This window comes from Pseudorasbora parva, chromosome 23 (genome assembly GCF_024679245.1).
Source record: "Pseudorasbora parva isolate DD20220531a chromosome 23, ASM2467924v1, whole genome shotgun sequence".
Lineage (NCBI taxonomy): Eukaryota > Metazoa > Chordata > Actinopteri > Cypriniformes > Gobionidae > Pseudorasbora > Pseudorasbora parva.
Genome location: NC_090194.1, coordinates 7,412,463 through 7,438,369, shown reverse-complemented (window position 1 = coordinate 7,438,369; position 25,907 = coordinate 7,412,463). Strand labels below are relative to the sequence as shown.

Below are 25,907 nucleotides of genomic sequence, written 5' to 3'. Positions count from 1 at the left end.
GTGCCCTGACTAGTGAACTAGGAAGCTGATTGAGACACAGGGCATGAGGGCAGGGAGTCACATGACAAGACCAGGAAGTGCATGACAATACAAAGTATGGCTGTGAACAAAGCAAACTGATGCTGCGTATTATACTACGTCCTAAAAGTATGTACTGTTTTTGTGAAGAAAAAGTACATACTTTTGAGTGTGTAGCAAAAAAGTATGCAAGCTTCGAGACATACTACTTCGCCATCTTTAATGGACTCTGTCGCTTAGTTACGCGCATCCCATCATCGTTTAACTGCCCTGTCAATCATCGTCAGATTCGTCACAGTTCAAATCCTCCACATTTAGTTTAATCTCCTACCGTATCAGAGAGAAATGTAGTATCACATTGATTTGCCATGTGTGGGTCTTAAATGCAGAGACTCTCCTCATGTGTTTGTAGTTTAAGTATAATGATATGTGTCATTACAAAAGTTCACAGTGCTGCTGAAGGTGAAATATAATGTGGATAGCACTGAATAAATATATTTTTGTCAGGTTAAATACTGATAATTGATAACTCAAACCGTCTGACTCGCACATCTGTCAAGGTTTCAGTTTTTTATCCGCGTTTTTAGTTCTAATCAAATCCTCGTCCAACTCGCAATTGTGTTGTGGGCAATATCAGCCTTTAAGACTGTGCATCAATCTGCACTTCGAATTCTGACATCTGAAAATTCGGAAATAGTAAACCATCCGGGTATCTTTGGAATACTCTTTTCAGCATACTACGATTGAGAGTGAGTGATCAAACATATTTTATTTACTTAATATAAGTGCCTACCCTGACAGTATGCATTTTCAGATGCAGCCAGTGTCTTTGAATGAATCAGTTCAATTAATGAATCAATGAATCACTCATCATGAGTCACTTTTCACCACCTAGTAGTGGAACATGCAACAAGAGTTACTGAATAAATCCTCACTTCTAATGCACAGACTGACAGGCCGACCATCTGTCTGGAGCATGCAAACGTCAAAATTTCCCCATTAACTGTTCAAAATGCCTGTGAGGTCCACTCCACAGTTCTGGATTTTAACATGCTGAAAGCAGAGCATGTCACCACATTTCCCCTTACTGCAGTGCAAATGACTTGCTGCTCTTTTAAACTTCATTCAAGTGCCCTTGGTCTGCACACTGGACTCTCTAGGGTGTTAATTCAAATAAATTATAGACAGGCCTTTGTACCCCGTTGAAGCACGGAGAATGTGAAAGGAATTAGATAGTGAAACCTGCCCACAGTTTAATGCGCCACCACTCCCCATCTCACTGTGTAGCACTGCAGGACTCTAATTAAAACCATTACAGATCCTCCATTTATATCAGGACAGTCAGTAGATAACCTGTTGCTGGTTTGAATAGGGCATACTGGGTCAAAATAAAATGGTTCACGCATTACCACTTCGGGTGTGCATTATTTTTCAATAATTCAACGGCCTGGAGACAATCATTCCACTTATTCTACGGTTACGGTTATTACTAGCAAAAAATAGCTTGATCATGACACTCACTACATACACATAGTACAGTTTCACCCTATAGATTTACTACACAAATGTATTAATGCTTAATCTGTGACCCCATTATACATTACACTACACTAATTTACCAATGCAACTTTGCAATGGTCAAATTATGTAACCAATCTCTCTTATTTCTGAAATAAACGTGTATGGGAACCAAGATCACAATAATTCAAAAGTCATAGTACAGCATATTTTTATTTATTTATATTTGTGCATTAATTCATGATCTGTTAAATGGAAACCTGTAAATGGAATGTACCGATGCTGTGCGAGCTGTAATAATACCGTGTTCTCCTTTTCATTCTTTATGAATACAAATGAGGATAGGATGAAACATACATGATTACTGTAACATGACTTCAAAGTACATTTATGATATGCAGTGTTTACTTTGGACTTATCAAGTATGACCAAATTCATCCACGTTTATTAAAAGACACCCTTCGACTTGTTCCTCCTCTTATACGTGCACAATGCAAAATGTTTTAAAAGTTGTAAATATTTGCATAGTAAACTTTATTAAAGATATTAGGTTGCATGACGGTAACGACATCTCTAACGGTGGAACCACAGATAGCATAAAATGCTAAATCTAACGGAGTAAGGCAGAATGAAAGTTCCAGAATAGCAACGGTTCCGTAATTGCTCCTTTCTATATGATTCAGCAGAAAAGAGAGCAGAGCAGCGATAAACTACAGGAGCATTTGCACTTTTGACAGAGTGTAAATCACTATGAATGACGACTCTGGACCCCGTATTCTCCTAAAAGAGACAATCATCCCTGAGACCCCAGAATGACGTTTGATGTGTGTATCATCCAGATGCACCATCATCACAGCTGCCTCTGGGATAGAGCAAAGTTTCGGGAGAACATCATCTTTCTCTTTGAACTCCAACATTGGCCATGTGATCTGCCAGCTTGAACGCCATTATAATTTGCTTCCTTCATATCCGTTTGCCTCATTCATTTCTTCGTCACACATACAACGCATGTGTGACAATTCATCATCCTCATCCTCGGTCTCATTCACATCGTCCCTTTCTTTTTTTGGGCTCTTTGGTGCCTTGCAATTGAGGTTTCCTCCCTGTTCTCCACTGTCCTGTTCTCCGATCTCGGATTCACCGGCTTCCTCTGACACGGAGTAAATCTCTCCCGGGTTGTTTGTCCCTTTGCAGTTCATTTGATGGCTAACAGTCTTGTTTGGGATAGAACTACCCGCTAGGCTGCTAAAGCTGCCGGCCTTCCAGGCACGGGTTTTGGGTGCGCCCTCCAGGATTATAGAGGCGGTGACACTCTGCAGTCTCATTTTGCCCTTCAGTTGACTTCCAGCTGAATCAGAATTGCACTTCAAAGGGTTATCAGGATACACTAGGTTTGAGGCTCCTTTTGAGGTCGGCGTGCCAGTCTTAGTGCCCTTCATCATTCCCATCACCTCGTACCGGAAGCTTGAGATGTCCTGTTTAAGTTCCTGTAATGATATTCACACATTGATCAGTAAAACATGTAAAGTTAAATCACACAATAAAAAAAAGGTTAAATAACAAAACATTTAAAGGGTCTATTTAAATTGAAAAATAAATGATAAATTAAATTAAGGTATGACTTAATCTTACCTGCTTTTTAAAGGTTAAATTGTTTGGAAATCTTTGTACTGATTGGCCAGTTGTGGCATTTTGTAGTACTTTTGTAGTATAATTTTGGAAAATTTCATAAGTCTTATAATAAAGCGCTCTTTTAGTATCTCATATAATAAAATTATTTAAACTCAAATGCATATTTGTTTATACATTAATGAATGTGGTTATTATTTATTAATGGATGTGTATTTATTAATAATATATTTATAAATGAGTATCCTTTTGGCTATATATATATATATATATATATATATATATATATATATATATATATATATATATATATATATATATATATATATATATATATATATATATATACACACATTTACTTATGTATTTACCTCTTATTTAGTAATTTATTTTATAAGTAACTATGTAATAAGCATTGTTACTGACAAACAAAACTATAAAAAAGTATAAAAAAGAAAAAGCATTTTTTATTAAACAATTAGAAATGTTGCCTTAATTGGCAACAATCGAAATAACAGTGCAACCAAAATAAATTCAAGTTTAATAGAAATATTTTAAATAAAAATAATATAAAAATGACAAAAGCACACAATTAGTAATATCGAAATTTTAATTGAGCAATAAAATTTAATTTAAAATATTATTAAGTACTAGAATGTACTACTAAAATATTTTTTTGTGTGTAATTGGTTGGTTGACTGATCATTGTTCTTTACTTTGATACAACATTAAAAAAAAACAATACACAATTCACCTTAAAGTTCTCCTCCGTTAGTCCTTCTTCTTTTTTGGCATCCCTGATCATTGCTGCCACATACCGCTTAACCAGGTTTCTGAGTACCTCCTAAAAATGAGATTACATTCATGAACCTGGGGGTGTATAACAGAAACTTTCTGTCTTTGGTCTTAACTTAACATATGATAAGTTAATTTACAAAATCTGTAGTTAGGAAATCTTAAACTGCTCCATCGAGTTTGGTAAATATGCTGCGTACCAGGTAGTATTTTGAGCCCGTAGGTTACAACTACAAACCATGACTCACGACTTTGTAGCGTTCAAAGTCACGCCAAACTGCCTGAGCGTGAGGAATTGTGGTAGCTAGATGTAAACAAAGCATGGCAAACCGTACAGGGCTTATGCTCATTTACAATCATTTCTATAACCAAGGGTGCTTACTGTTTGCTTATTTGTTGGAAACGGAGAAGAAAAAACTCATAAAGCCAGAGAAGCTGTTATACCTTTTATATTGTCCTAAAGTCTATTTCTCACCGTGTACAACTTTCATAAACACTGCATCCGTATGGGCTGCCATTGTTGATTCGTGGGCTATGTGACGTGAGAGCACGTACCTGGGAGTACATCGATCTGGTTCACTTGAAAGGTTGGATTCTGAAATCCACTGAATCCACTGCTGCTTCAATATAATTATATAGCTTCCAGATATGAATGCTTCCAATATATGGATTTGTCTTTCATTTATTATTATTTTATATTTCCTTTTACTGAAACACTAAAGAATCAAGATGAATATTGCCAGTACTATTGCCTGTACCTCTCACTGAGAGAAAGCACATGTTATCAGTATGTTTTGGGAAACTTTCTGGTGAGAAATGGAGCTTAATCAGCTCCAACCTTGGAGGAACTGTGTGTATGTGTATGTGCGCAGCACTCAGTGTTAAAGATCAGTATCAGATTACGGGGCATGATAATGGGATGGGTGGACTTGTTGTTCTGGCCAAGCTGGCACCTGGAAGGTCACTACATGACTAATTCTGGGGTGAAAGCGTCAACAAGTGCTCTATGGACACACGTGAACCTGATTAACTGACAGTGTGTGGAAATTTACCATGACTGCATCATCAACCTTGCAGTGATGACGTGGCTAGGCCTTGAAAATCCTTACGAAACAAAAATATATTGCACTGCAGTATATTGTAAAATATCATGTAATACATTTAGATTACATATTAATAAAGATAAAGATTTAATATTAATATTTTCCAATATATTGAAAACGGCAATCATTTGTATATTTTTCTATATATTACACACACACACACACACACACACACACACACACACACACACACACACACACACACACACACACATCTATATATATATATATATATATATATATATATATATATATATATATACATTCATTGCACACCAACTGAAATATTTCATGTCTTGTATTGTTTTAATACTGATGATTTTGGCATACAGCTCATGAAAACCCAAAATTCCAAATCTAAAAAAATTAGCATATCATGAAAATGTTCTCTAAACGAGCTATTAACCTAATCATCTGAATCAACTAATAAACTCTAAACACCTGCAAAAGATTCCTGAGGCTTTTAAAATCTCCCAGCCTAGTTCATTACTCAAAACCGCAATCATGGGTAAGACCCGACCCGACCCTGTCCAGAAGGCCATCATTGACACCCTCAAGCGAGAGGGTAAGACACAGAAAGAAATTTCTGAACGAATAGGCTGTTCCCAGAGTGCTGTATCAAGGCACCTCAGTGGGAAGTCTGTGGGAAGGAAAAAGTGTGGCAAAAAACGCTGCACAACGAGAAGAGGTGACCGGACGCTGAGGAAGATTGTGGAGAAGGACCGATTCCAGACCTTGGGGGACCTGCGGAAGCAGTGGACTGAGTCTGGAGTAGAAACATCCAGAGCCACCGTGCACAGGCGTGTGCAGGAAATGGGCTACAGGTGCCGCATTCCCCAGGTCAAGACACTTTTGGGCTACAGAGAAGCAGCACTGGACTGTTGCTCAGTGGTCCAAAGTACTTTTTTCAGATCAAAGCACATTTTGCATGTCATTCGGAAATCAAGGTGCCAGAGTCTGGAGGAAGACTGGGGAGAAGGAAATGCCAAAATGCCTGAAGTCCAGTGTCAGGTACCCGCAGTCAGTGATGGTCTGGGGTGCCATGTCAGCTGCTGGTGTTGCTCCACTGTGTTTTATCAAGGGCAGGGTCAATGCAGCTAGCTATCAGGAGATTGTGGAGCACTTCATGCTTCCATCTGCTGAAAAGCTTTATGAAGATGAAGATTTCGTTTTTCAGCACGACCTGGCACCTGCTCACAGTGCCAAAACCACTGGTAAATGGTTTACTGACCATGGTATTACTGTGCTCAATTGGCCTGCCAACTCTCCTGACCTGAAGCCCATAGAGAATCTGTGGGATATTGTGAAGAGAAAGTTGAGAAACGCAAGACAACACTCTGGAAGAGCTTAAGGCCGCTCTCGAAGCATCCTGGGCCTCCATAACACCTCAGCAGTGCCACAGGCTGATCGCCTCCATGCCACGCCGCATTGAAGCAGTCATTTCTGCAAAAGGATTCCAGACCAAGTATTAAGTGCATAATTGAATATAATTATTTGAAGGTTGACTTTTTGTTGTATTAAAAACACTTTTCTTTTATTGGTCGGATGAAATATGCTTATTTTTTGAGATAGGAATTTTGGATTTTCATGAGCTGTATGCCAAAATCATTGGTATTAAAACAATAAAAGACCTGAAATATTTCAGTTGGTGCGCAATTAATCTAAAATATATGAAAGTTTAATTTTTATCATTACATTATGGAAAATAATGAACTTTTATCACATATGCTAATTTTTTGAGAAGGACCTATATATATATATATATATATATATATATATATATATATATATATATATATATATATATATATATATATATATATATATATGTGTGTGTGTGTGTGTGTGTGTGTGTGTGTGTATATCATCAATATACAGTATTGTTCCAAGTAATATATTGATAAATATATTTTCCTTCCGTAAGGGAAGAGTTTAACTGTCAAGAAATTATATTTACAAGACACGGGTAGAGCACGACCTACGAACTCCTTGTGAGATTTGAGATTAATTAATTGCACTCCAGATTTTGGTCTTAATTTTTCACTGCTGGTCTTGGGTCCTAAACTATTACCCTAACACACGGGCGGGAAGTCAAGGGTTCGACTGCCGTTTGTTGGTTGAAAAAACACCGGTTGCCTGGAATGTGGCATAACTTTCAGGTCTGTTACCAAGCAACCAACAACGTGCAAACTGCTTCTGAGGTAAACCTAAAATCGAAAAGGAGAACAATAATTTGCTTTTAATTTCAGTGCGGCAGAGATTAACATTTTGATAAGCTCTGTTAAAACCTGTTTTATAAGTTGCTATGCTCTGTGATGGCTTGTTGGCCTCTGTAACTTATGCTGCGTTCCAGTCAACCCATAACCCGTAACCCGTGTTTTTCTAACCGTGAAAGTGTAATAGATTATGTACTAGTTGCTCACTCTGACATCACATAGCCCGTGCAACAACTATGGCAGCCCCCTATGGATACGGTGTTTATTAAAAAGACATACATTTCCAAATATACAAATAACGTAATATAAAAAGGAATATAACAGCCTCTCTAGCCTTATGCAGTTTATTCTCCTCCGTTTCCCTGAAATAAGAAAGGAGTAAACACACTTGGCAATAGAAACGATTGTAAATGAGCATAAGCCCAGTAATGTCCATCATGCTTTGTTTACATCTAGCCACCTCAATTCCTTGCTCTCAGGCAGTTTGGCGTGACTTTGTCCAGAACACTTCAAAGTTGTGGTTTGAAGTCGTAACTTACGGGCTCAAAACCCTGCCTGGGCTGCAGCATTAATGTTGGTTGCAATTTGTTAACTAACTGCAAAATGTGTGGTGGGAGTAATTATTTATGAGTATTAAAGTCTCTCCACCATCAAATGTCGCTGCTCTTTGTCTTGTATAATCAATAAATGTAATCCAAATCTCTAAAAATGCTTTTTGTACTGTGATTTTTACTATTGGATTTCAAAAGAGTTTGAAGGTAAAGACATCAGTACAAGTTCACGGGTGGAGCCGTGTGGATAACTTTTATAATGAATGGATGCACTTTTTTGGTTTTCATTCACTGCACATTATAAAGCTTGTATTAGCCAGGACATTTTGTAATATAACACTGATTGTATTCGTTTGAAAGAAGAATATCTCCTAAGAAGAAAGAAATGGTGACGGACTGTAACCTTCCATGGTGCACTTTGTGGACAGATTTAATAATCAGTTTGAAAGAGACGCAAATACCTGGTACTGGCGGTTTGTGCGGACATTTTCAGCAGCTCGAATCTGAAAAAAAAGGAATAAATCAATTGTATAGATTTTTTATGACACCTACATTACTTAGCTATATTAGAGAAAACGTCTCAGGTTACGTATGTAACCCTAGTTCCCTGAGGGAACGAGACGCTGCGTCGAAACGCTGTGAGAACGCCTCTGCGTTAATGCGTCGTGAAGCGCCTGTAGAACCATTCCATCGGAAAAAAGATCGATCGTCGGCGTGATGACGTCATCGACCGGAAGCTATAAAACGTCCGTGAAAACAAACAGGAACTAACTTCTGATAAAGCCTGAAGTAAGTGATCACGGACACGCCGGGAGTATGGCAAAGCGACGCAGCGTCTCGTTCCCTCAGGGAACTAGGGTTACATACGTAACCTGAGACGTTCCCTTTCGGGGAACTCGAGCTGCGTCGAAACGCTGTGAGAACGCTTATACCCACATCGCCATAGGACCAAGTGTCTCGTATGTGTGAAGCCGAAGCGCACACGGTTACGAGAGTACCTGTGCCCCTACTGTAGATGCCAGGTCTAGTTCGTAGAACCTGACGAAGGTAGAAGGAGACGACCAACCGGCCGCGTTACAGATATCATGGAGGGAAGCCCCCGACAAAAGTGCTTTAGAAGCAGCCATACCCCTGGTTGAGTGCGCCCGGACAGCCAGTGGAGATGGCTGCCCGGTAGCTTCATAAGCAAGTGAGATGGCCTCGACCACCCACTTGCTCATCCTCTGCTTGGATACTGGGGCCCCCTTCTTAGGGGGTCCAAAGCAAACAAACAATTGTTCAGTTTTTCTCCACATGGCAGCTCTGTGGACATAAGTATCCAGTGCCCTCACAGGACACAGCAGATTTAATCTTTCCTGGTCTGACGTCATAAATGGAGGAGGACAGAAGGCTTGTAGAGTGATGGGGCCCCGTGGGCTCGTAGGAACCTTGGGGACATAACCCGGCCTGGGATGCAGAAATGCTTTCACCATCCCTGGCGCAAACTCTAGACATGAGGGCTCTACCGACAGAGACTGAATATCTCCTATCCTTTTAAGAGATGATATGACCAAAAGGAAGATGGTTTTTAGGGTGAGGAACTTATCCGAAACCTCCTCCAGAGGTTCGAACGGAGGTCCGGACAAGCCCCTCAAAACAATGGCCAAGTCCCATGCCGGGACCCTCGAGTGCATAACTGGCCTCAACCTTAATGTGCCACGAAGGAAGCGTGTAATTAGAGGGTGTCTTCCCAAAGACACTCCACTGCAAGGGACGTGGACAGCACCCAAGGCCGCCACGTACACCTTAAGTGTGGAGGGGGTCAACCCTGCAGAGAACCTCTCCTGCAGGAACTCCAGCACTGTACCAACCGGGCAGTTAACTGGATCCCACTGGCGTTCTCTGCACCATGCTGAGAAAAGTCTCCATTTCAAAGCGTACAGCTTCCTTGTGGACGGAGCTCTGGAGTGTAGGATGGTCTCTACGACCTCGGCCGAGAGACCCTCCTCTATGAGCCTAGCCCCCTCAGAGGCCAGGCCCACAGTTTCCACATCTCTGGGCGTGGGTGCAGGAATCTCCCGCCCGCCTGAGAGAGTAGATCCCTCCTGGTCGGAATCTCCATCGGAGAGCCTTCCAGGAGAGATATCAGGTCCGAAAACCATACTCGGGTCGGCCAGTTCGGAGCCACTAGAAGTACCTGGGCCCCGTCCCGGCGTACCCTCTCCAGAACTCCTGGAAGCAAGACAATCGGGGGGAAGGCGTACAGAGGCAGCCTCGGCCACTCCTGTACCATGGCATCCAGCCCCAGCGGGGCCGGATGGGTCAGAGAAAACCACTGCGGGCAGTGAGAATTCTCCGCCGAAGCGAACAGGTCTATCTCTGCCTTCCCATAAACCTTCCAAAGGAGCTCCACCACCTCTGGGTGGAGTCTCCATTCCCCGGGCCTCGGCCCCTGTCTCGACAGGCTGTCTGCTTCCTGATTCAGGGCCCCCGGGATATATACTGCCCTGATTGACAGTAATTTCCCTTGGGCCCACAGGAGGATCCGGTGTGCCAATTTGTCCAACGGACGAGACTTCAGACCCCCCTGGTGGTTTATATAGGCCACCACGGACGTGTTGTCTGTTCTGACTAGTACATGGTGGCCCCTGAGGTCGGGCAGGAACTGTTTCAATGCAAGAAACACTGCGAGCATCTCTAGCCGATTTATGTGCCAGTGCCGCTGATGCTCCTGCCATAGACCCTGGGACGAGCGACCACTCATGGTCGCCCCCCAGCCCGTGAGAGAGGCGTCTGTCGTTAGCGTTACGCGACGAACATGAGCCCCCAACACGGGACCCTGAGATAAAAACCCCGGGTTTTTCCACATGACCAGAGCACGTAGGCATCGCCGCGTGACTTTGATCGTGCGGAGCGGATTTCCCCTCGGGGAGAACCCTTTTGTCTTGAGCCACCACTGCAGTGGCCTCATGTACAGTAGGCCAAAAGGTATCACGTTGGACGCTGCTGCCATGAGACCTAACAGTTTCTGGAACTGTTTCACAGTGACGGCTCGGCCTAGCTTCTGTTCTTTGGCGGCTGCCAGGATCGATGCTATGCGTGTTGGCGATAATTGCGCCCGCATAATTACCGAGTCCCAGTTCACACCTAGAAAAGTGGTTCTCTGAGCCGGAGAAAGCACACTCTTCTTGGCGTTCAGCCTCAACCCCAGCTTCGACATATGGGCGAGAACAGCATCTCGATGCTGAACCGCCATCTGCTCTGTATTCGCTAGAATCAGCCAGTCGTCGATATAGTTCAGTATGCGGATGCCCTGTAGACGCAGCGGCGCCAGAGCTGCATCCACACACTTGGTGAACGTGCGGGGTGACAGTGCTAGACCGAAGGGAAGTACACGATATTGGTATGCCTCTCCCCCGAAGGCAAACCTCAGGAACTTCCTGTGATGTGGAAGGATGGAGACATGAAAATACGCATCTTTGAGGTCTATGGTGACAAACCAATCCTCCAATTTGACCTGCGCTACAATCTGTCTGAGTGTAAGCATCTTGAATTTTAGCTTGGCCACCGAGCGATTCAATAGCCGCAGATCTAATATCGGGCGTAAGCCCCCATCCTTCTTCGGCACGATGAAGTAACGGCTGTAAAAGCCAGACTCCCTGCTGGGAGGGGGAACCCTCTCTATAGCCCCTTTTTGCAGGAGTGTCTCTACTTCCTGTGCCATTACCAGAGCCTGCTCCGGGCCCACCTCTGTAGGTAGGACACCGCAGAAAGGAGGTGGCCGACTTCTGAATTGAATGGCGTACCCCTTTTCTATTATCTGCAGGACCCAACGAGATATATTTGGTAGACGTTTCCACTCGTCTAGAAAATCTACTAAGGGAACCAGCCTCTCGAGGCTGGCCTCTGGTGTACTTTGAGCAACAAGCGCAGTGCCCTGAAGCGGCGGACCGGCAGGGAACAACTGACTTGACTGCTCGGGGACCCCCCGAAGGGGGTGCGGACCACCCTCGGGTGGCCCGCGGAGACCGACTGCGCCCCGGCATTGCGGCGGGGTTGGCAGCGCGGCCCCCCGAGGGTGCCGTAGGGAAACGGGTACCGTAGGCAGGGGTAAGCACCGTTTCCCTACGGGGGGAACCACCCTCAGCGTCCTGACGCTTCTGGCGTCAGGAACGCTTCGACGAGGCCTTCTTGGCGATCAGGACTGTCCGCAGATCAGCCCTGCCCCTCGAAGGCCTCGTCTGAGAGCGCCGCCCCTCGTCCCCACGCTGAGGGGGAGCTCGGGCAGCGACGCTCTGTTTCTGTTGAGCCCTGTATGAGGAGCTCGTACTCGGCCTGGGCTGCTTGGTGGTATCAGCAGCAGCCCCAGGGACCTGGACCCGGAGAGGGAGGAACTGCTTGAGCGCCGCAGCTTGCTTTTTCGACTCCTGGAACCTCTCGGTGACAGTGTGAACTGCGTCACCGAAGAGGCCTCCAGGAGAAAGCGGCGCATCAAGCAGAAAGGCTTTCTCCCTCTCCTTGATGTCTGTGGGGTTTAACCATAAATGCCTCTCCGTAGCCACCAATGCTGCCATGGAGCGGCCAACACATCTGGCCGTCTCCTTGGTGGCCCGGAGAGCTAGATCGGCTGATGATCTTAGTTCAGCGATAATATCACCCCCCACAGCATCACTACCGTCCAAATCCCTTAGCAGGTCAGCCTGGTATGCCTGCACGATAGCCATCGTGTGCAGGCATGCAGCCGCTTGACCCGCCGCCGAGTACGCTTTACCCACCATCGCCGACGTTGTTTTTAGAGGTCTGGTGGGTAAAGTCGGGGCCTTCAGGGACGATGCCGAGGAAGGCGAGAGATGGCTCGCAAGCGTCTCTTCAACCTTTGGCATCGCCCCATAACCATACTGTCTCAGCCCGCAAATGTTGCTGTAGACCGAAGTCTGCGGGCTGAAGACACGATATGAATCCGGTCTCTTCCACGATCTTGCCACCTCGGTGTGCAAATCGTGGAAGAACGGCAGGCCCCGTCGCTGAGGTTCTGAAGCGTGAGACGGCAGGAAGCGTTCGTCTAGCTTACTATGACGTTTTCTTCCTGCCTCAGATCTTTCAGTGGGCCAGTCGATGTTTAATCTGGCCACTGCTCGCGTCAAAACCTCAACTAGCTCCTCACTAGCAGGGGACTGAAGTGGCGAATCTTCAGTGTCGATACTTTCAACGTCCACCTCCTCAGAGCTGGACAGATGAAGTACCGGCGGCTCTCTCGGGGGGGAAGAAACCGCCATGCGTGCTTCCATGCCCCGAGAGGAACCGCTGGATGGAGCAGGTGAGGGCAGAGATAAGGCAGCGCCCTCTCTAACCCCTCTGCAACATCCAATTGTGATCCCCACGACTGCAGCCTCCGCTCCGCCTCGGCGGCAGCGGGACCAGAGCCGCGGGGAACACGAGCCGAGGCACCCTCCTCGAAGAGTGCCCGGCGGGAGCGCAGCGTTCTCAGTGGCATACGCTCACAGTGCTCGCAAGCAGCCCCCTCGAGGGCTGCCTGGGCATGCTGCGCTCCAAGCATGCAACACAGAGAAGATGTGTGTCCCCGCCCGTGATGTAGCGTGGGCAGGGAGGAACACACTTTCTGAAATTGCTGCTTTCACTCGCCATTTCTATCTATTTTATTTTCTCTTTTTTCTGTTAATATATGGAATATTTAACAAAAAGGGTGGAAAATCTCTGATAATAGACAGACAAAAACACCAAATAGACAGACAGGTTCACACAGATCGCTTGCTGAAGGCTCAGAAGCTAGTTCCTGTTTGTTTTCACGGACGTTTTATAGCTTCCGGTCGATGACGTCATCACGCCGACGATCGATCTTTTTTCCGATGGAATGGTTCTACAGGCGCTTCACGACGCATTAACGCAGAGGCGTTCTCACAGCGTTTCGACGCAGCTCGAGTTCCCCGAAAGGGAATCTAAGTAGCTCTAATAATTTTGTTCACCGAATCATTTAGTTTCTTTCATTCATCGCAATTGACTGACTTGAGAAGACTTGGAAATATAATGAGCTGACCAGTTTAATGGTGATTTTTGGTCCTTTATATATTTTAACCATTTAAATCAACATCTACTTTTGGTCTGGTAGAGCAGTATGTACATTCTGATAAAAATCTTATCTTGTGTTCCATGGAGGAATTTTTTTTTTAAACAACATCAAGGGACATATGAACTAACCCATTCATTATTAACAGAAAAGGGGAGTAAATAGCTCATTACCCCAAGCGATCCAAGCGTCTCAGTTCTTTTATGGTGTTTAACATTGAAGCAGTTGCTCTTGATCCAACTGATGAGGTACCACACTGATTTTGGACTTGGAACGATGTTGAAGGGAGGAGGCAGTGTGCCGCCCTCTTCGAAGTAGCTCATCCAAAGTTTAGTTCTGGCAAATTTCCACTCAATATCAGCATGGTCCTGTGGAACCAACCAAAGAGAAGAGCTGAATTTGTCAATCAAACAGTAAATTGAAAGATTATACTTTTAAAAATTCATAACCAAAGAGTCATAAAATTAATGAAAGCAAAAAAGAGATGTTAATGTAAAAACAACAAATCATTTTTAACACTTACAGCAATATGTTGATAGGAATTATTCATCATAGCAATGAGCATATTAAGAAGCACCACCAGAGAGATTATGTTGTAGGTCCCAAACATTGTGGCTCCAACAAACTCTGTGAACTCGTGTTCGTATTTAACATTTGTCACATGCAGTTGAACCAGACCAAATATGGACCAGAACAACGACTGCAGTGTCTCAAACATACTGTGAAATAAAAAATAAAAACACAAGATCACTATTTATAGCAAAGCGAGCAAAAAGAAGGTTAAATCATTGGAGAAAACTACAGTTCCTTACGTGGTGAATGCATTGTTCTGTTCTATACAGCGGATGCCCTCGCAGTCGCCGGGTTTTTTGGGGTCATAATAATAAAAATACAGTTGATTGAGTCCATTTGCAAAGGCAAGCAGCACCAGGCAGTAAATGAAGAGAAATTTGAGGATGTCCAGAAGCATTCGGCCAAGGGAGATCTGAAGAGGGCCCAGGTGGGAGTTGGCTGTGAAGAGAGAAATCAGTCGTAGGGAGCTAAATATGTTAGCAATGGCGAACAAGGCCTCGCCCACCAAGGTAGGGTGCCACATCTCCCACTTTTCCCGGAATTCATTGCTAGAGTCCTGCAGAAAGACAAATGTTGTGAATTACAGTATGTCATCGTACACTGAAAAAAAAAAAAAATGCATTGGATTTACATTAGTTAATTGTGTACATTGGTCCCACATGAATCAATTGTGTTAAACAAACATATTTTGTTAATGTAACTTCAACATCATGGAATGAATACATTTTAAGTGACTCAATTAAGTACTTTCAAAGTGAATTTTATATGATTCCCTGTCATGATTCGGACATTCAATTTTATATATTTTAATGTTACACAGCTGAATTATAAAACTGCTCTAGCTAGTTGACAAACTTCTAGCTAGCAATAGCACACATTATCATCTTAAATGCTAAGCATTAAAATCTCCTTCAGCAAAGCCGTTATGACATTAGTTGTATTAGTCCACAGCTTAAGCAAATTCTCCACAGTGGTAACCCACAATAATTACATTTGTTCTAATAATTCCAACATAATTGAATATTAAACTCTGTTAAAAACAATCAAGTCTCCCACTTTCTCGTTTTGCTCAAAAATACATAAAAAACACTTTTACATATAAAATAACAACATTTACTTGCTCTTGATTTAACCATATGCAAAGCATGCTGTGAACTAACAAGCCCCGCCCAGTTTCAGTTAATCCAACACAAATCATTCATGTAACACAACACAAACCGATTAAGTTTGGCTTCTATTTCACTTCTATTTAAGTGGAGTGAACACAATTAAGTTTAGACAAAATGTATAGCAATCGTGTTGCTTTAGCTCATGTTAGGCGCGCCGCCCTTCAAATGTCAAGTCGAGACTCGAGGAAGACAACAGCACAGATCAAGAACGGAATATTATGCGATTCATCGATCTATAACAATGCAATACTATTACATATAAAAACACGTTTTATTCCTTTAGGATGCAAATCCAGAGATTTGTTTACAAATGATTCCGCAGTGAAATGAAGTGAACAGAACACCACTGTCTTCCCCACGTGAGCTGGGACTTCATTAAAAATAAAGTTCCACCACACATTTCTAATATTAGGATCCGAAGGAAGCTTATGCAGCGACTGTGTTCTTCAACAACCAGGAATAGCGCAATATCTGGCTATCTTCCTCTGCATGTTTTTTGTTGTTGGCTATCTGGCCACGAGTCGATCAGCTCCATGAGTTGGTGGGCGAGGCTACTGGATTAGACGTGCTGTAGAGGCGTGTTACGTAGCGCTATGACGTAAGAATGAAGCGCACGATCGTTTTCTGGGTCTGGTGTCTATAGCTTTTCTTTGACTAACAAGGAAGTTTTCAGCTCTGAAACTTAGAGGATATTCTTCTATTACCATGAACTTTTATATATCAAAATCTCAAATTGATTCCACAATTCATCACCCCTTTAAAGGTGACAAGTCGTCCCCCCCCACCCCCCCACCCCCCACACACACACATTGTTTAAAAATGTCCAAATTATCTCCCCTAATATGTGCAATTCTTGAACTGCTCTGTTGGCACTTCATTACGCAGAACTCTGAATGTAACGATGACAAAAGTTTTTTTCCCCCAGTTACATGATGGACAGATGCACTTTTTTAATGGAAAATCTATTCACTGCCACGATAATGCTTGGATTAGCCAGGACTTTGTTTGTATTCGTCTGGAAGAATAATGTCATACACACCTAGGATCTTTTTAACCACCAGACCTCTAGGGCATCCAAATGCGAACATCATCTATTTATTCACTAAACGTGAAGAATCTCGGGACTCACAATATATTTGACCCCCCAAATGAATGCAAATATATGAATCCAAAATTATTATTTTCCAACTAGAATTTGACCTAGAATTTCATTCACTGTTTTGTTTCTTATGCTTTATAAAAGGTTTCAAAAATTGGTCGCCCCTAATGTTCAAGACATGGTTACGGCTTTGCTAACATCTTGTCCTAACCAGGTGCAACCCTATATGTTTTCCAGCAACAAGTAATCCACAATTAAAGGTGAAATGCTTTGAATGCTAATCAAAAACAAATTGTGTTTAATATAGTTATAGATTTCGTCTATTTATTTTGCAAATATACTTTATAGGGGTCATTTTAGGAATACAATAGAAAATGTTAACTTAATTTCAATTTGTTACCTTAAAGTAAGCGACAATCTTCAACGAGATAGTGGCTAGATACAGAGAATTCATGACAAAGTCCATGAGGTTCCACCAGTCGTGAATGTAATCCTGAAAGCCACCGTCCCACATTTGTTTGATCTCGGCCCATACAAAGCCTGTAAAGCAAAAGACATTGACGAAAATTAATCTACAGCTGATCAAAATCCAACTGCTCAAATAAGACTTTCACACTTTTTCTTTCACAAGATTTTCACACATTACCTAAAACCCAGGGTAGGATCATCCATTCCACTGGGGTAGCGGTAGGCTTTGAGTACAGCATATCGGTGGTGGGGGTGGGGGAGGATGGGGTGGTAGTGGTGGTGGTGGTGGTGGGGGGCGGGGTGGTGGTGTTGTTATTTACACTTTTTTTTTGTTTGTGGTTGTGGTCCACATGTTGGGAGGCCAACAGCAGGAGAAAGAGGAAGGTCAGATAAGAAGCAGTGTGGCATATAAACTTGATGAAGGGTTTTCGGATGAAGAGGCCGTAGTGGCTCTTGGGGGCGATCAAGTAGAACAACGAAAAGAAGGGGAAGAGGAATCCGATGAACATACAGGTGACAGACTTGCTGGCCCAGTGGCGGCGTCTCCAGCCTGGGAACTCATCGTACCAGCGAGATGCGAGCAGCTGCTGACAGTTTGGCTGTGCTATAAACTAACAACAGAATAATAAAAAAAAAAAGATTCAATTAACTAATTGAATAAATTGACTTTCTTAAAGGAGTAAATTCACTGTTACCCATATATAAATCAATACACAGAAATGCATAGAGTTGCTGAGATTCTGTCTGAAGTTTAATTTAATGATTTGCTTGCATATTCTGGAATGTGCTGTGAAGCAAAATCATTTCTGCCTTCTATTATGCATGGAGACTGTCATTATTTTTTGCATTTGCAAAAGAAATGCTCTCTGTGGGGGAACACAAATAACAGAACCATGCCCTAATGAGAATCAAGTGCCATTTGAAAAAGAGCAAACACAAAAGAAACAAAAAGGCATACAGTAACACTCTGTTCTTTTCTCTCAGGCTGCTCTCTCTGGTTCTCATCATATCTGGCTTAAATCCCTATATCTTTTCTGCACCTTTTCTGAAAGCATCTGGGCCACACATGTAACGCAGCAAGCCAAACACTGACTCATCAATATATGTGATTTTCTTTTTTGTGATGTCAATGGTTTTAACTTACTCTTTCCAAAATCCACAGAATCTGCAAAATCTGCAGAATTATGCACAATATGTGGTAAAAAAAGTATTCTGTATTTAATTAATGAAATAAAAAAACATTATTTTATATATATATATATATATATATATATATATATATATATATATATATATATATATATATATATATATATATTTTTTTTTTTTTTTTTTTTTTTTTTTTTTCACAGATCAGGCATAACAATATTTCCTAATATTGTGCTAGACCCCTTTTTGGTGCCAAAACAGCCCTGACCCGTCGAGGCGTGGACTCCACTAGACCCCTAAAGGTGTGCTGTGGCACCATGATGTTAGCAGCAGATCTAACAAGTCTTATAACTTGCGAGGTTGGGCCTCCATGGATTGGACTTATTTGTTCAGCACATCCGACAGAAGCTCGACTGGTTTGAGATCTAGGGAATTTGGAGGACAACACCTCAAACTCGTGCTCCTCAAACCATTCCTGAACCGTTTTTGCTTTGTGTCAGGGCACATTATCCTGCTGAAAGAGACCACAGCCACCAGGGAATTCCTTTAAATACCCCACATGGCCTCTGTCAGCTTGCCTTCTTCCCATAGTGCATCCTGGTGCCATGTGTTCCCCATGTGGACAGGGGTCAGCATGGGCACCCTGACTGGTCTGCAGATATGCAGCTCCATACGCAACAAACTGCGATGCACTGTGTATTCTGACACCTTTCTATCAGAACCAGCATTAACTTTTTGAGAAATTTGAGCTACAGTAGTTTGATCAGACCACACAGTCCAGCCTTCGCTCCCGACGTGCATCAATGAGCCTTGGCCGCCCATGACCCTGTCGCCGGTTCACCGCTGTTCCTTCCTTGGAGCACTTTTGATAGATACTGACACTGCAGACCGGGGACACCCCACAAGAGCTGCAGTTTTGGAGATGATCTGACCCAGTCATCAAGCCATCACAATTTGGCTCTTGTCAAACTCACTCAAATCCTTACGCTTGCCCATTTTTCCTCCTTCTAACACATCAACTTTGACGACAATTTTCACTTGTTGCCTAATATATCCCACCCAATAACAGGTGCTGTGATGAACAGATAATCAGTGTTCTTTACTTCACCTGGTCATTAAGTTAAGCCTGATCGGTGTTTCTTTATAGGCCAACCCGGAAGTGTGGATTATTTGCATTAATAAGCTCTGTGACCAACAACAGTTTGACTCTATGTATATGTCTCTCTCTATATATATGCTGTGCTTCTGTTAAATTACATACAAATGCTACATGTGATAAAAGGGCAACATTTTGCACAGCTTTTAAGCATCACTCAGTCATGGTTTAGTAATCACAAACATACAATACTGTACACATGCATGAAAAAGTAAAAGCTTGCAAGATGACATAACACAAACATTTAAACAGAAAGAGCTTGTAATGTGTAATGTGGACAGTAGGGGGCAACCTAGATCCACAATGTATAATGTTGCAGCCGCTCTGCGAACTCCATCTGGGGTGAGCAGCTCTGGCCCTGGAGACCCACTTTCCATCAGAGTTTAGCTCCAGTAATCAAACTAACCTGCACAAGCTAATCAAGGTCTTCAGGATTGCTAAAAGCTACAAGCAGGTGAGTTTGTTTGATCAGGTTTGCAGCTGCATTCTACTGGGAAGAGGGTCCCTGCTCTAGAGGAAATAAAAACACAACCTACCATCTTGAGTTGAAAATATTCTGCACAGCTTTAAAGATGCAAATTCACACCCCACCTGAAATTAACCACAGTGTGTAAAATACACAACATTGCTACACTCTCAGAAAAAAGGTACAGTGGAGGTACAATTTAGTTCCTTGGGGAACAAAACGTATAACTACCTTATAAGGTACAATTTGTCCTTATGGTACAATTATACCATTGTTTTCCTCAGTTCAGTCCTAGTGAGTTTCTGTCCTGCAGAGTTTGGTTCCAACCTGGAACACATCTATATAAGTTCTTACTGAGAATTAATAGTTTTAGTATTTGATGTTTTATTGAAAATGTTCGGTCTCTGTAATAACGTTAGTAGAAATAGGAAGGAAGGAGGCGGGAACCGGTGAACGTTCAACAAATTTGATTAAATAAATAAACAAAACGAAAGTAAACCGTGGGCTGCTCCTCACAGACGACTGCCCGCACACACATAACAAAACATAAACAAAACTCAACGTAATGTCCAGGCCTGGTCCTCTCTCTTCCTTGACTGGTGTCGCTTGTCCTTAAATGCCTCCGAGCTTCCTCATGAGAGGACTCGAGACCGGTGTGGCTCGCAGGAGACGCTCTTTCGCAATCACGTCCCTGGTCTCGCCCGCTCCTCCCATGTCTCTCGCTCCTTCACCTTGCTACAGTCACCATTATGGTGATTAGTGTTTCCTTAATGGGTCCTGCACACTGTGCGATTTTTCAAAATCCTTTGCGAATATCTCTTGTCAGACTGTACGAACATGATCCCTGATGTAAGCCATGTCACACTGTAAGATCTCAGTTGGCATTAATGTCAGACTGCACGATAGTCAAGGCGCGCTAAAACGGACGCGCGCAAGAAAACTCGTCCTGAGTTTTATATCATCAGTGAATGACGCGTTCGGTGACGGTGAAGCTGCATTACACGCGGGACTGAAATGGAGGCTACAGAGAAATCTCTAGCTCTCGTTTTGGTCATAGTTTGTCTTGAAAAACTGAGATATTTGACTGTCGTCGTAGGAGAAGTCACACTGCAGGATTGTGTGCCAAATCTTCCGACACTTAAAAATATGTGATTAACCTTTAAAACATATGAAACTGGTGGCAGGCTTAGGCTTCGTCCCGTCTTTTAGTCTGTCTGTGTGTTGAGTTCTTCAATTCGCTGCTGCAGCGGCGTCGAGCAGAGCGCACGTCAGAAGCAGAAGTGTGTGTGTGTGTGTGTGTGTGTATGTGTGTGTGTGCGTGTGTGTGTGTGAGCCTGTTTATGTGGTTTATGAGGACACAAATTTGTATAACTACATGGGTAATACACTGGTATTACACTATAAATGTGGTTTATGAGGACATATCAAATGTCCTCATAATTCAAATGGCCTTAAAAACATACTAAATGATGTTTTTTTGAGAAAGTAAAAATGCAGAGTGTTTCCTGTGATGGGTAGGTTTAGGGGTAGGGGCAGTGTAAGGGGATAGAAAATACGGTTTGTACAGTATAAAAACCATTACGCCTATGGAGAGTCCCTGTAAACCACATAGACCAACGTGTGTGTGTGTGTGTGTGTGTGTGTGTGTGTGTGTGTGTGTGTGTGTGTGTGTGTGTGTGTGTGTGTGTGTGTGTGTGTAAATCTGAGCCTCATTGGTCTGTTACCGCTCCTCAATGTCAAAATATTTGAGAAAACCAATCAAATCAGAGTAGGCGGGCCTAATGTTCAAACAGAAACTGCTGAGGCCATGAGCGCGAATTTTAGGAGCGTAACTCGACAACGAAAGTGGGAGAAATGTAAGCAGTTGAAATAAACATTTATGTTTGACAGCTGCTGCTTTAAGTTAGAAATGTTAAACAATAGACAAAAATATTCAGGCAAATGAAAAATCATTTGTCTAATTCCGTCATTTTGAGTTGAAATTAAAATATGCTATGTGGTTCATAATGAAGCCTAGGCCTAATTAACGAACAAGAAATATTAACAAAGCCATTTTCACCAGATTAGGCATATTGATAATGAATGTGTATATATTGTAAATTAATATAATTGCATTTGTAACCTTCAGTAAATTAAAAAAATCTCATTTTTTTCAGTATTGGGCATATTAGTAATGAATCAGTTTATATAGTGAATTAATTTAATAAACTTAAACTTTAATAAACAGAAAATTAACATGTCTAAGAAAATTATTCATAAAACATATAAATATATGTTAATATGTAGGCCTAAACCATATTTTTACCTTTTATTTTTACTCGCTGACGAAAATGGAAAAACTAGTCTAGCCTATATCAGTCAAAGCTCAGCGTTGTGAGGGGAAGAGTCAGGGCAAGATAAAAACAGAGAAAGACAAATAATCTACTGCCCAGTAAAATGGTTTTCAAGCTATTGTTATCTAATTTTTTGGCCTTCAGAACATCTTAAAATGCACATATGTAGATCATAGAATTCAAATTTTCTTGGGGGACCATGCCCCTGAACCCCCCTAACATTTGGGATCTCTGTGAATATAAACCTGCCAACATTATTGGGTATGATTAATGCATGTATGCTACAAAATGGCCATGCAATAAGGTATTAATATTAGTTTTATACGTAAGAATTAACAGCCAATATCCTATGGGTATGCATGTTTGTAAGCTAGTTAATAGCACAATTTGGACCCCAAACTAAAGTGTGACTTGTTTTTCCATAGGCTATCCTCAATGGGGGCTAAGCCCCCCTAAAATGAAAATCCTAAAAACGCCCCTGACTGCCAGAATTTTGTCTGAGGTAAAATTTGATCGCAGCGCTCATTAATCGGCTGCCGGTGAACATGTCAAACTAACGACCAAAGACGTCAGATTTTAGCCTAAGATCTGAGGAATCTTTTAGGATTTGCTAAATTTGTCTCAGACGGCCAAATCGTGGCCTAAATCGCACAGTGTGCACCCGAGATTAGTTGGGCAGTTTGACTTGAATTTTACTTGGAGTTTGTGGTTTTTGTTACAGTGTAAACAAAACACATAATTGTTCAAGACAAAAGAAGCCATAAACAAACTGTATCATGAAGAATAATGTTTGACTAAACTCATTACTGAATAAAAATAATAATAAAGAATATTCCCCAACAATACTTTCTTGCCACAAATCAATCAGATGTTCTAAATTTAGATTTTTAAAAACATTCTAAAGTTTAGATGCACAAAGATATTAAGAATAAGCCTATGAATCTCAATAATGGTGACAAAGAGGGGGTAAAATGCTGTTTCATGCATACTGAGCTTTTTACCCTGTTAAAGATTTTTGCTTCCCAATGTGTGTGCGTGTCAAAAATACTCCTTCCGGTTTCTCACAAGTTTTGGAATGTTTTTTTCGATTATGGGTCCGCTTGACGTCAACAGGGCGGAATGTCCGTGTATGGGCGTACGGACTCTTCTCCCAGAAGTGTGCGCGCGCGACCGGAGCGAGAGAGCAAATGAACGCACATAAACAATGCGCTCACTGCAGTCACAGGACTTCACAAAATCAACAATGTCACCAAAGAAGTGTGTTTTTGATGGAGCGCTGACGATAAAGTTCGTGCTTTGGAAGCAGGCGGTGAGTAAAACTCCTTCAAATGTCTATGTTGTTGGCTATTGTCGCGTAAGCAAACATCAGTAAACACGATCGTGTATAGTTAATTTATCAATGGAGCATGATATATGGTGTGTGTTTAAATACATTTGTTTAGCTGACCACTATAGTTTGTTTATTGAACCACCCCAAACATAAACCCAGGGGAGGTTCACTTAAAGCGTGCTTCGTCATTCAAATGCGCTAACGGACTCCATTGTTGTTCTCTGTATAACGTTACACTAGTCTGACCTGCAAAACAGTTTTGCTTGCTACTGCTAAGGTTTAGTCGCATACAATAGTCCATAAACCGAATCATGTCCTCATAAACTGCGAGTAAATGCACAAAAATGTTGACAGGCCACTAAATACAGTACATCCCACAGAGACGGACGTCCTGCTGTTGCTGTTTCTCCTGTTCAATTTATTTCAGCCCCCAGATCTGATTCTGAATCATATATGTATTAGTTGAATCTGATTGATAGCCATGGGTATGTTTTAGGGTAACGTTTTCTTTTCCACATTTGAGGATGTCACGGCTTTCAGACGCTCTCATGCAATAGCTGCACGCTCGTCATTCTTTAGCTCCGCCCACACGATACGCCTCCAGCCGCTCGGTTTTATTCCGAAAGACTCGATACAGTCTATCTTTCTTTTATAAATATAATAAAACTAAAGACTTTTAGGAGATATTAAGGAGTGTTTCACCCCCTCTTTAATGTTGCAATGCATGCTGGGAGCCACGAGTTTAATACTGTGGTTGCTTAGAATTGTTGGAGCTAAACTCTGGAGGACATCAAATCTGTAGGACTGAACTTGCCTACCCCTGACTTAGAGTTACAAAATGTACCACCCCAGTGCCGGCCACTTTACCACACTTAAAAGGTACAATTTTGTACTCTTTTTTTTTTTGACAGTGTAAACAGGGCAGCCATCCAAATATAATCCCTGCCTACTGAATCAAACAGCTGAACACCTGTGAACCTTTGTAATAAGCTTGTTTCTATCTGGAGGGATTATTATGCGCATCTGCTAGGGATCTAGCTGCATTTGAGGATGGGTTCTTTGTTGTCACAGAACCATTTCTGACATTTGAAGAGCAAATACCTCACCTCTTTCTGATGGTACTTGATAGCCAGTTTTAGCCTGGCAAGATCATTATTCCCTTCATCCTCCAGGAGATTTACATCATCCTTGTAGTTCAGAATCAGCTCGAGCTCTCTGGAGCTGCGCGTTTGATCGAGCAGATCTTTGGCGAACTGCTTGCACTGCTGGGAAAGTTCTTCGTACTCTGACTTGAATTCGTTCTCCACCTTGCTGAGCTCCTGGAGCTCCCAGCTGAGCTGAAAGGCCGTTAGGAAGGGGTCCTCGCTGGAGAGAGCGACGAGCGAGGGACTGGCAAGGGCCCGGTAGATGTTGAGACGGGATCGGGAATGTCGCAGGCTGTCCACGTCTGAGCCGGACACGCATTCCATGCAGTTGCAACGCACCTGGTGGGGCTGGGGCACAGACACCCCCTTCTGAACCAGCATCTTGATAATCTCATAGTTGTTGGTGTGTGCGGCCAAAATAATGGGCGTTATGTCAGGGGTAAAATCGGAGAACTGTTTATCCAACAGGATAGGAGGCACCTAGAAAAGAAAGGGCTGGTCAACAGAGAGTCTGATGCAAAAAAATATTTTTTTAGTAACACTTTATGTTAAGGTGTCGTTGTTACAATGTAATTATATATTTAAGTACGGAGTAATACCGATTAACTAGATGTACTTGGTATAAAGTTAGGGTTTGGTTGAGGGTTAGTTGCATGTAATTATGCATAATTTACATTATGTAATGTAACACTATTTTACAGTGTCCTTGTTAAATATAATTACCATATTATAACATTAAATTATGTATAAATGCATGCAAATAACCCTCACCCAAACCCTTATTCTACCTTCACCCTAATTACATATAGTTTATTAAAGGGGTGGTAAAACACGATTTCACTTTTCTAACTTTAGCTGGTGTGTGATGTTGCTGTTTGAGCATAAACAACATCTGCAAAGTTTAAAGTAAAGGGAGATATTTGCTTTTAAAGAAATCAATTTCTAGAACTAAAGCAAACGGCCAGTTGGGAACTACAGCCTTTTCTTCCAGACTAGCTGACATCAGCGGGTTCAATATTTACATAAACCACTCCTCCGAGAATATTAAATATGGGGGGCAAGGCCTTTTTTTTTGCTGTGGAGAATAGTAGGCTGGAGTGTACTAGGTGGTTAGCGAATCACAAC

General features: G+C 42.3%; 1 protein-coding gene across 2 annotated transcripts in view; it reads right to left on the bottom strand.

The window, feature by feature from the left end:
• Positions 1 to 1,770: 1,770 nt before the first annotated feature.
• trpc4a (transient receptor potential cation channel, subfamily C, member 4a) overlaps positions 1,771 to 25,907 on the bottom strand; it is a 33,552-nt gene continuing 9,415 nt past the window's right edge. For both annotated transcript variants that reach the window (XM_067433592.1, XM_067433591.1), the window contains exons 3-11: positions 24,744 to 25,262; positions 17,382 to 17,814; positions 17,136 to 17,275; positions 14,707 to 15,023; positions 14,418 to 14,613; positions 14,068 to 14,262; positions 8,292 to 8,333; positions 3,920 to 4,009; positions 1,771 to 3,023 (exon numbers count right to left, since the gene is read on the bottom strand). In XM_067433592.1, the coding sequence (XP_067289693.1) occupies positions 2,484 to 3,023; positions 3,920 to 4,009; positions 8,292 to 8,333; positions 14,068 to 14,262; positions 14,418 to 14,613; positions 14,707 to 15,023; positions 17,136 to 17,275; positions 17,382 to 17,814; positions 24,744 to 25,262 (2,472 nt within the window). In that variant the 3' untranslated portion in view covers positions 1,771 to 2,483. The remainder of the gene's footprint in view (positions 3,024 to 3,919; positions 4,010 to 8,291; positions 8,334 to 14,067; positions 14,263 to 14,417; positions 14,614 to 14,706; positions 15,024 to 17,135; positions 17,276 to 17,381; positions 17,815 to 24,743; positions 25,263 to 25,907) is intronic.